The sequence below is a fragment of the Eptesicus fuscus genome, chromosome 11 (assembly GCF_027574615.1).
Source record: "Eptesicus fuscus isolate TK198812 chromosome 11, DD_ASM_mEF_20220401, whole genome shotgun sequence".
In the NCBI taxonomy this organism is placed as follows: Eukaryota; Metazoa; Chordata; class Mammalia; order Chiroptera; family Vespertilionidae; genus Eptesicus; species Eptesicus fuscus.
The window spans coordinates 39,066,305-39,078,381 of record NC_072483.1 but is presented as its reverse complement, the minus strand read 5'-3'; the positions used below and the strand labels follow the sequence as shown (position 1 = coordinate 39,078,381).

The following is a 12,077-nucleotide window of genomic DNA, read 5'->3' as shown; positions in this document are numbered from 1 at the left end:
TTATAAAATAATGTGTTTCATAGTAGCATCTTGGATTTGATAAAATATGATTGTGTGTGTATCTTGCTCACTTGCTTAATGATACTGTGAATTTCTTTTATACACAGTATAATTTTATTCATTTGTAGTTTAGTAAATATGATTCTCAGATTCTCTTTTTGGCTGTGTTTTCTGGTTGTGACTTCATCTAACTCTTTATGTCTTAATGAAAGGAACTCCGGTCTGAGGTGGAACTGGAAGTATTAGGAGACACAGAAGGACTCAACCTGTCATTCACGGCTATCTGTAACAACAGGTCCTTCTTCCCACAGCAGAAGAAATGCTCCCACATGAAGGTGGGAGACACGGTAGGTACATGGCCAGTGGAGGGTCTGAAAAAAATATTCAGACAAGTCAGAAGTTACCTTAATGCACTGGAGGTGCACTTCCCCTTTCAAGAATTTTCAAAGCAGTTGTCAAAGATTTCCCAATACGTGCTTTCTGGCAAAGGTGACCCCCATATGGCTTTGTTTCCCCCCATACATTTTGGTGGATAGAAGAAGATAATTAGTATTTTCTTTTCCAGGCTTCATTCAACGTGTCTGTGAGTATACCAAACTGCGACAGAAAAAGCAGGCACATTATCATAAAGCCTGTGGGGCTGGGAGACACCCTAGAAATACTTGTCACTCCAGAATGCAACTGTGACTGCCAGAAAGAAGTGGAAGTGAACAGCTCCAAATGCCACAACGGGAACGGCTCCTTCCAGTGTGGGGTGTGTGCCTGCAACCCTGGCCACATGGGTCCTCACTGCGAGTGCGGGGAGGACGAGATGAGCACAGATTCCTGCAAGGAGGCCCCGGATCACCCCTCGTGCAGTGGAAGAGGCGATTGCTACTGTGGGCAGTGCATCTGCCACTTGTCTCCCTATGGAAACATTTATGGGCCTTACTGCCAGTGTGACAATTTCTCCTGCGTGAGACACAAAGGGCTGCTGTGTGGAGGTAGGCTATGTCTAAATCCACCTTACTCTGCGGCTGAGCAAGTATTAAGGAGGGGCTCTTCATCCTTTGAACCGTCCACAGTTGCCTGGGCATAGTAGGTGCTCAATAAATACTTGCTAACCAACTGAATGGGTTAATCTTCAGACCCAAGGTAATGATTTTTTCTTTTCTGGCTCTTACATTCATTTGGAGTGAGATCTCTGCCAACTCAATTTGCATGTCTATTATTATTTCCCTAAGAGTAAGTAGGTAAAAGATGAAAATGCCTTCTCTTTGGTTATTACACAGATTCCACAAAACTGCATGTGATTTGAACTCCATTATCATCCAGTCTTTTCTGGATCAGACTGCTGGGTATCTGATCCAACACTTAAATATTACTTTGAGAAAAATTAAAAGCAAGACTGCTTAAGGAGCATAATACCAAGGACAAAGGACACACAAAAACTAAATGGACTTTCAGGGCCTTCGTTCATTTGCACAATATTTATTGAACATCTATTATGTGGTAGATACAAAATTAAGAATGGGATATAATAAAGATGAATAAGCACATCTGTAAAGAAGGTTATGATAGGGTAAAAATGAAAATTACAGAATTTTTTGAAATTGAGAAAATTTTAAAATAGCAGAAATTTTTGTTTCTTATCCTTTGTAGATGTAAAATCACTTTATTTTAAGAATATATTATACCATATATAACATGACTACTACATAATCATTCTGATGTATGTACAGATATTTAAGTATAATCTATTAAGCCGAGAATGACAAATGTGTTTATATACTTTAAACTGATATAAATTTGTGTTACAATCGAAATGTAACTGCTGAATTGAAGCTCTCGTGGCTCCCTTTTTCACATTGTCTGAGCAGGCAGCTTTTCGAAACAGAAAGCCATTCCCTTCAGAGAAAACTAAGCAAGTTATGTTTTCAAAACCACAGGGTCAGGAACATATAAAAGAGACTGATTTTCAGGGAAAAAAGCCCTGAGAAAAGAAGCCTCAAAGAAGCCTAAGTTCTTTGAAAACCATTTGATACCCTTAGAAGGGTACCTATGTTTCCTTTCTTTGCTGCTGCTGCTGCTGTTAGCAAAAGATGCCTCTGAGGCTGCCTTCTTTCTTCCCCCCAGAAAGTGAAAAATTCAGGGTCTGTCTAGAGTGGGACATATTTCTCTTTCTTTTCATTGAAAGGTGCATTTCCTTATTTAATGGGTGTGTTTCCAAACCCACACCAGTTGGTTTCTTTGCACAAGATGCACACAGGACACAGTCTAAAGCCAAAGACCATCACCACATCTTAGAAGGAGTATTCTCAGCAGAACCCCAGATTGCATTCCTACTAGACATCTTTTGATAAAATATGTGCTCAAAACATTTGAAATTACCTTTCAAAAATCATTAAGTGTAAGCTAATGCAATGTAATAGCAACGTTAACCCCACCTATATTTCACCTTAAATCTTAGATCGAAGAGATCTAGGACAGTAATAATTGCTGCACTGTGTTCAGCAACCACAGTTCTTCCAGTGTCTTGATGGGTTTTCATTTTGTTTCGTACCATGCATGCAAACAAAAAGAAACTAAAAAAATGTTTGACTTGATCTGTGCATTATAGTTCATAAGATCTGACAACAACACCTCCCTCTGTATCAGATACAGTGATTGCTAAAGAAATTCTATTTAGAAAATACAATTATTTCTTCAGTTGGACTCGCAGAACTTTACCAATGCCAATTGCTTTCATACTTTGGGGGTAATTTATGATACTCAACCATTACTGTTTCTCAAAAGCTATTTTGTTTTTTAGTCACATGATAAAGGATGTTTGTTACTCTGTTATTAGCAATTTCCCTTATAAAAAGGGATACTAAAATTAAGTACAATTATTCAAATTCAACAAATAGTTATGGAGTACCTACTATGTGCCTGGCCTTGTGAATGGACACTCTGTTGTTTGTAACAGAGCCCAGAATATACTATAGCGACACTTGTGTAGACCTCCCTTATTTTACAACTGATATACTCTGCAATGGCTGCTTCTCTGAAGGCTACTGTCATAACGTTCTTTTTCAAGCCCCTTTTGTCATCCATCCGTAAGCACTCACAGATACAGGACTCGATTGATTTTTTTTTTCTTGCCCAAATTCCATTAGTCTTTTGTATTTTGGTTCTAGGAGATTGGAAACTCTAATGATATTATAGTAAAAAAAAATCTTCCTGCCATTATGCACTTCTAGTTATCAGCCAACAGCATTCCAGAAAGATCCATTCCTCCGAAAAGAGCCTGATAAATTTTTCTTGATTTTTGGTTATCATCTTTCTTCTACATGAAGCCATTATAAAGTTTTTTTGTTGTGGTCATGGTGTGAACAGGTATTTAAGATAATTAGTTGTCATGAATAGCAATTAGCAACTTTTGTGACTAGGTAATGGTTCTGGAAGGCTCCCAGAAAGGAGGGTTTCTTAACTCTGAACAGAGCTCTTGAAAGGTTTTCTAAATCTCTGCCAGCCGATTCTTACATGTGATGATACACTTGGGCATTCCCAAAGCCTTTGGAGATGCACATTTCACTTGACAGTATTTATAAATCATATTAATGTTTCAGGATAAACTTCACTATAGGAATCTTTCCCTATCATAAAGTAAATTTCTTCTTTTGCTGAGGAAGAAACAAAAAGCAATTGCAGTTTAGAGGATAACTTACATATAAAAGTTAAACTAATGGTTTGGCCTAAATCACCTAACTATTCTTAGCTTTGAATTAATTAGTTCAATTATGAATTAAATAGGTTATGAAATGCAGTTGGAGTATGTCTTAATGTCATGGAACCAGCTAAATTTAAACTCTTAATCTTTCACTAGAGAAGTATATGTTTTTAGTATGTATATATATCTATAAATATGCTAATATATTATATATATTTCAACTCTTATCTTTTATTAGAGACATGTATGTCTTTTTTGTGTGTATATATGTTTATGCATATATCAGAATCCAACTTCCAAATTTTTGTGGCTGTCTCCTTTGTTCTATGATTTCCTACTTCATATCTCTTAAGCTTAATGCCAGGTCAGCATGGGAGGCACCAAAAAACACACAAGCCCATTATAATAAATACTTTATTTGTCACTTCATAGTATTTCATACAGTATTATGTGGCCAGATCCAAAAGGAGCTTTTCAGGACTGGATGAGCTGCTTGCCTGTAGCAAGTCTCCAGCCTCCTTCTTCAAGCTGTCTCTGCCCTGGGCTTCTGCAACATCCTCTCATTCCCCTCTTACCTCTGAAAGCATCCTTTTCTCTGATTGCATTTTAAATTCTGATGCTCTCCAGGGGGTGTCTCACTCCATCTGCATCCCCTAGATGATCTACCTGATTCACAACAACTTCAACTGCCATCTAGCTTTAATGGATCCCAAACCGCACGCTTCAGGTCCATATTCATACATACAGTGGACCCTTAAACAACACATGCTTGAACTGTGTGGGTCCATAAATACTGTAAATGTATTTTCTCTTCTTTATGATTTTCTTAATAACATTTTATTTTCTCTTTATTGTATGAATACACTATACCATACATATAACATACACAACAATTGTTGATCGACTGTTATGCTATCTGTGGGGTTTCTTTCTAGTCAACAGTAGGCTATTAGTTTTTAAGTTTTTTGGGGGTCAAAAGTTATAAGCAGATTTTGACTGTGTGTGGGGGGGGAGGGGGGCTTAGCACCTCCGTTTTGTTCAAGGGTCAACTGTATTCAGCTGCCTACTAGGATGTCACACAGGTCGCTCATACTCCACAGAACAAAAAATGAACACATTTTCTCCCCACTCAAAACTTCTCCTCCTCTGCTTCCGAGCAAACTGTTCATTCAATAATGAAGCAATACTCTACGCCAGGCACTGGGGATAAGACAGAGCATGAGCTAGTTTCCATTCCAGATCAGTGGAAAGCCCTACCATCCAGCTAGCAGTCTGGTCACCTGGGGAGGATTCTACCCCTCTATCTCTTCCCCTCCTCTTCCACCCAGCACCGATCGCACCCACACCCTAAACAATTCCCTGGTTGCATACCCTTTCCTCTTTATTCCCAAAGATGCAGGGTCTGATAGTTTCTGAACTGGTTTCCCCGTCTCTAGTTTGACCCTCTCTACTGATGCCAGGACATTTCTAGAGACGTATCTATCTGTTCAGGTCTCTCACCTACTTAAAATTCTGTAACTTTTGGGACAAAAGTTCTTACTTTAGTCCATAAAGCTTTCCATGATGTGATTTCTGACTTTTTGCAGACCTTTCCCCCCTCCCCTCCTGCCACACCTTTGGCTCTGTCTATATGAAACACCGTGGGTATTAAGCAGGTCACACGATTACACACTTCTGGTGTTAACCTGTTTTCTCTGCTTAAAATACATGTCATTGTTTTCTATCTTCCTTATACCTTTATCTTTCAAAGTCAGCTCAAACATCACTTCCTCTAAAAATTTCCCAGATCTCTAGTCTAATTTGGAAACTCTTCCCCATGAGTATAACAATGATCATATTGTATTGTATTTATTATTAGTAGTATTTATTTGCCTGCCTCCTAACACTAGACTATAAGCTCAGTGGCCTTGCCTTATTTAATTTTGTATCATCGTGCCTTATACAATATTTCACACACGACATATGCTCAATTAAAGTTTGTTAAATAAATGAACTTGTTGAGCACTCACTATATGTCCATAGGACATCTAATGAGTGAATGCAGAGCCAGGAGACTGACACCTTGTCTCACTGAGCACAACCGTTGGAAGTAGATCTTATTCTTTCTATTTTACAGATGAGGTTTTCATGATCATCGAGATTGAGTGTTGTAAAGATGGGCTATTATCCAGGTCTGTCTTGTATCTTTATGCTATGGCACCCAAATTTAAAGCAAAATATTGTAAAAGCATTTATCTCCTTTCACCTGGCTATGAATTCTCTTTGATATAACATCAGGTAAGCAAGCTGGTCTTCAGTTAAGAGACCAGATCAATAAATAAATACAGTTAGCAAAATATACTACACATTCATAAAATATATCTACACTCACTCCCTTCCCTTCCCCCCTCTCCCCCACACACACACTCACTTTTTTCTCATTTTTTCCCTTCATCATTTTGATGGTGTTTAAAGGTAAACAGAAAAGATGGTGCCCCAAATCTGAAAGTGGTTTTGACCCTAAGAAACAGTGGTTTTGACCCTTTAAACACCATCATAATGATGGGGGGGGGGGGGAATGAGAAAAAAGTGAGTGTGTGTGGGGGGGGGGGAGGGAAGGGAGTGAGTGTAGATATATTTTATGAATGTGTAGTATATTTTGCTAACTGTATTTATTTATTGATCTGGTCTCTTAACTGAAGACCAGCTTGCTTACCTGATGTTATATCAAAGAGAATTCACAGCCAGGTGAAAGGAGATAATTGCTTTTACAATATTTTGCTTTAAATTTGTCTTGTTTTACAGATAACGGCGACTGTGACTGTGGCGAGTGCGTGTGCAGGAGTGGCTGGACCGGCGAGTACTGTAACTGCACGACCAGTACGGACTCGTGCATCTCTGAAGAGGGGGTGCTCTGCAGCGGGCTAGGCGACTGCGTCTGCGGCAAGTGTGTGTGCACGCACCCCGGAGCCTCAGGACCGACCTGTGAACGCTGTCCTACCTGTGGCGATCCCTGCGACTCTAAACGGTAATGTCTCTCCTTTCTTCAGTCCCCTTTGTCCATACATTTCCTGGTGATCCAAGTCACAGTGACATTTTATAAACTCAGACCTCGGGTTGATTTGCTTGATTTGGTCTCCAAGGGTCCGCGGAACCACGCAAGCCTGCAAGGCCCCTGGGATCGTCAGCCTGGAACGCCAGTCCTTCACTTGCCTCTTTCCCAGTCCTGATCACCCAGGACCACAAGGTCGCATTTCTGCTGGAAACCAGCAGGGGAAGCTGAGCTGGTGTCTCACACTGATAATATCAGATCACCTCTCAGTTACAAAGCCAGCCACACAGAAGGAATGCCCTGGGGGTAGTCTGATGACACCCACATTCAGTATTTTTTTCAGGGGAAACAGATAAACTTCTTTCTTATCTGGAAGTTCATAGCCTGACCTCACTGATTCATTCCTATCTCTAGACCCATGAAAACAAAGTGGCAGGAACACAATCTTGGCTTTCAGTTTTCTTCCTTCTTTACCACTCATGCTCATTGGCTCCTTCCTTTGGTTATCATTCTGCATGACTATTGGGTATTGTGTTATCTTTTACACCATATGAACAACAACAACAAAAAACAAAACACATTTTCTTATTTTCTAATAAAGAAACTATTTCTTTGGTTGACAGCTAGCTTTTTTCTTTTTCTTTTTTTTTTTTTTTTTAGGGAGAGAGGGAGTGAGAGAGAAATATAGATTTAACCCTTTGCACTCGCTTACTTTTTTCTCGATTCCTTTATTCTAATGCTAACCATGTCGAGTCACACTCGACATCCGAGTGCAAAAGGTTAAGAGTGAAACATTGATGGCTGCCTCCTGCACACCCATTACCAGGGATCAAGCCTGAAACTTGGGCATGTGCCCTGACTGGGAATTAACCGGCAACCTTACAGTACACAAGACCATGCCCAACCAACTGAGGGCTGACAGCTAACTTCTTAATGGAAGTGGGACAATATTTGTAGGTTAAGTGAAACAAGTCTCCAAATTGGCTGTGTTATGACATTGCAGTGCATGATGTATTTTGCAGCAAACATGCTTAAACAGCTTATATTTTCATTAACTTTGGTGCCCCAAATTATGGCATTTGCATTTCTAATGTAAATGAAGTAAAAAAATCAACATTCACTCAGTGGTATTCACCATTCAGGTGTTAAAACTTCTCTGTCACATATGCCAAGAGAAGGATGGGGACATAGACTTATTTGAATAGAATTTAAGGTAAAATGTTCTTTTAAGATGTTTCTTCTATTATTTTTCTATTTTGTCGTCTCTGTAAACATGATTCAATCTTAAATCTGATTTATAAGATAAGAAGTTAATAGTCAAGTAGATTAAATTTGAGGAATCAGAGTGATCTTTGTGGTATTTACATTAGTTTTAAGATAAGTCCATTCTTCCATTTATTCACTCATGCATTTATTTATTAAGTAGGTATTAAGTACCTTCTCTATGCCAGAAATAATGCCAGAATCAAATGGGTAGTATTCAAATGGGCACACAGCGATGACAGAACCTGTTATAGTTTCTACCACTATAGGTGCTAAGAATCTAGTGGGAAAGACAGATATTTTTAAAAGTGATGATGATGAGTGTACTACAAATATCAGGGGAAATACTTTGTAAAAGTATATGATTGTCTAACCACTATTCTGTATATCTGAAACTAACAGAAAATATTATTGCTGATAAACTGTAATTGAAAAATAAAATTTAAAAAGAACAAAAATAGTTATGATGATATCTGGGCTGACAGTTACAACAGGAGATATATAGGGTGCTATATGGCAGGAACTGTATGTATGACAGGAGATAGGGCCCCCAGACTAGCTTGGGCAGCCGTCAGTGAGATGCCCAAAGGGGTAGAGGTTCTAAGGGCTTCCACAATCTCCAGCAGCCCCCTGCAAAGCCACTCCAAATAAATATATAACATAGATAAATGCAATATGCTTGCAATGCAAGGAAACTCTCAGACAAGACTTCTATCCCCACTCCCACATAGATTGCTGCTCTTAAGCCCTTCCTTCAGAGGAACTTGGAAACTTCTACTGCAAGGGAACTAACTGGGAAGGGTCATGGAAGACTTGTCTGAGGAAGGAGGTTCCAGCTGAGATGTGACAAGGCATGGGTGGGGGTGGGGAATGTTTCCAGCACTTACTAGTAGAAGAGTGTACATGTCCATGGCCAGAGGAAGAGAGAGGCACCATGATGTGCCCACAGTAAGACAACATTTGCTGTTTGGGGTTACTCCAAACACAATCTGTTTGTAGTGATTTTCAGCACAAGATAAATTCAGAGTCAAAGTTTTACTTTGCTATAGAGACATCTTTACAATGGCTTAATTCCTGGGCTATGCTTTGGGAAATATACTTTTCTATAAGTAGCAATCTTTTATTAAAAAGCTTGTATTAATGCGGACCCAGTCTACAATTCTTACCTTTTGAAAATACCCCTATCAAAGCTTAGATGCATTCAAAAGAGTTACAGAAAAGTGAATCTTTAAAATAGTCATTCATGACATAGATGAATTCTTGTTAAGATATGGACCATTTCTATTAAGAAATTCAGACTTTGTCTACACTGTAATTATATTTTAGCAGCCTAAACCCTTCCCAGGAAAAATATAAAATGAAAACATAGCGAAATCAAATACCAAAATAATTGGGGGGATTTTTTTGTTGACTTTTATTTTTCTAACTTAAACAATCATTAGAGATAATGAGGGTAGTAGCTATTATCAGGGCTGGCTCAGGGAACATTGATTACTGAGTGGAATTCAGAATAAAGCAGTTTCCTCTTGGACATCACCCAACTACCTTTGAAAGTAACAAAAGGCACCGCGCTCTCTGAGACACGCCTTTAGCATGTACCACAGTAACAGCATTAAGCACTATCCCAGCTGCCAACATGAACTGATAAACTGTTGAATAATGTTCCCAGGAGCTGCATTGAATGCCACCTGTCTGCAGATGACCAGGCCCGAGAAGAGTGTGTTGACAAATGCAAACTAGCTGGTGTGACCATCAATGAAGAAGAAGGTTCTGCTTGTCTTAAATTGCTTTCCTTTTCTTTGCCTAGTTCTTGAGAGGCACCAACTCTGTGGTGGGCTTTCCAATAGCCGGACTTCATTTGTACCAGGGCATTCATTGCCTCATATTAGTTATTAAGGGGAAATGTATTCCATAAGGCTAAACACCTGGTGGTTGGGGATACAAGACATTTAAAGACATGGCTATGCTATTTGACGTCAGCTCTGTGGGCAAGTTCACCTCTCCTTAACAGATACAACTATAGAGAATTCCAGAATGCTATATTGTTTGAATTAGAAGGAAGAAAATTGAAGCAATACCTAAATGTTAACCCCCAAGCCTGAAATTGTCCCCTATTACCCAGTTGCTGTATTTCAAAATAGGACAAAGCAAGGTATATTATGGGCCTCCTGATGGAGCCCTCAGACACCAGGCAGTTTCTGATTAGTGGACCAATTTTCTTCCTCTCCCCTCTGTATGCTTTTACTCCCAACGTTCCAAACATGGGCTCTACATGGGCATCCTCAATTCCCCGTTGTCTCACTCTCAAAATAGGAGAAGGGCCTGTTACCTTTAACTGCTTAGCAAGCCCTGCTCTTGTTTTCACCTGTCATTTTTAGACGTAATTACTTAAAATTATATTTTTTCCTTCATGGCAAATTGGCATCTCACATATTCACATGGGTTGTATTTTAGCTGGGAAAATAATTTGTGGACATTAAGACGAAGAAGATGACTGACTCCTCCCAAAGGGACAGTCTGGGGGGGTTGGTGTTTCCCCCACCACACACTCTGGTTATGCTGCTCAGCTAGAACGGCTGCTCTGTACGCTGTACAGATGCCACCAAGATGTATCTCAGGCGAAGTGACGTAATCAAGACAATAATTCATGACACACTTGAATATATGGGATCAGAATACCAAAATCAATCCATTTCCAAGGAGGAATAAGTTAGTGGCATTTAGTTTTTTTTTTTAAATTACCTACATTGTTTCAAACTTGAGATCTCTGACTGTGCACCATTGAATAACCCTAGATGGAGGGGCCTGATTGGTGCTCATAAAACCCCTCGTCTGTGTTTTTTCTGGTAAATAAAGAAAAATATGCCAAATAGCCGTAAATTGGACAAAATGGTGTGTACCTTACACCGATACCGAAGGTAAGATGCCGTGAGAGCACTGAGGAAAGTGGCATTTGTGGACTTCCCAGTTTAGTAACTAGTACAAATCTCAGCATATCCTTCTGGCTTCATTTCACACCAACCATCTGGGATATTTACCAGATATTTCCAAGAAATGACTAAAAATTGCAGAAAATGCCCTGCAAATGACTAGAACCCTATGCAGTAGCAGCCGGAGAAATCTAATGTGCTGAGGGGAAAAGGAGAGTGAACCTTGGAAACATAGAAATCGTGAACAGGGGAGTTACCACATTTAAATACACAGTTTTCTAAGTACATTATCATAAGTGCTTAGATTTGAGGGGAAGACTAAATCTCAAGTGGCATTTAAAATATTTGCATTATTATTTTTTGTGTTCTTGTCTACATTATCTTCAAAAAAGGGGAATGCAACTATTTCTAACTCAGAAAATAAAAACAATAATTGCATTTCTAATACCATTTAAAAGCACTAATCTTTAAAAAAATATGTATTGATTAGCCTATGAATTCAAAAGTCATTTTTCTAATGAGCCTGTTATAAGTCCTATTTCAAGTTACTCACCCAGTTATGTTATTGATCATATCACCTTGAAATTATCACAACATATTGTCCTTCCATGGGGTCTTTATCAACCCTTCCTTCCCCAACTAGGACATGGAGGGTAACATAAGTATAACTTTATAATCCAAATAAATCGTTCCCCACTTTTACTGTGGTGATTTGTGTGAGCATTTCCAAGGACATGCAGTTTAATTTTATTCGATCCGTTTTTCAGAAAGAGACATTGTTCATTTACCCCAACATTCATGTACTCGGAGCTTTGTTGCTCAAACCGTGTTCCATGGGACACTAATTCCAAACGTGTTAAATGGGAAACTACGCACCCATGGTCATATGAATTTTGGAAATGGGAAGCTACACCTTTTGTTTCCTTAAAGAACTCCTGAGAGTTCCTATGCACATGATGTTAAATGTACGCTGCAAATGTTCAGGAGAGGCAAAGAAAGGTTGCTGTACTTAAACACACCGTATTCTAGTACTCACACTTATCAACCACAGAAGCCTTTTTTTCTGCTTGGGAAACTGTTCTCTCTGAGAACTGCTGGCTTGGCCCTGGAGCAGAGGTCTTAAACACACAGTTATCCTGATTCAGTGGTGCCTGCAATTTAT

At 39.2% G+C, this 12,077-nt stretch overlaps 1 protein-coding gene across 1 annotated transcript in view; it reads left to right on the top strand.

The window, feature by feature from the left end:
- The window catches only part of ITGB6 (integrin subunit beta 6), a 72,934-nt gene that overhangs the window by 46,515 nt on the left and 14,342 nt on the right, over positions 1-12,077 (top strand). The window contains exons 10-13 of the mRNA XM_008138645.3: positions 213-347; positions 566-983; positions 6,476-6,698; positions 9,655-9,752. Coding sequence (XP_008136867.2) covers positions 213-347; positions 566-983; positions 6,476-6,698; positions 9,655-9,752 — 874 coding nt within the window. The remainder of the gene's footprint in view (positions 1-212; positions 348-565; positions 984-6,475; positions 6,699-9,654; positions 9,753-12,077) is intronic.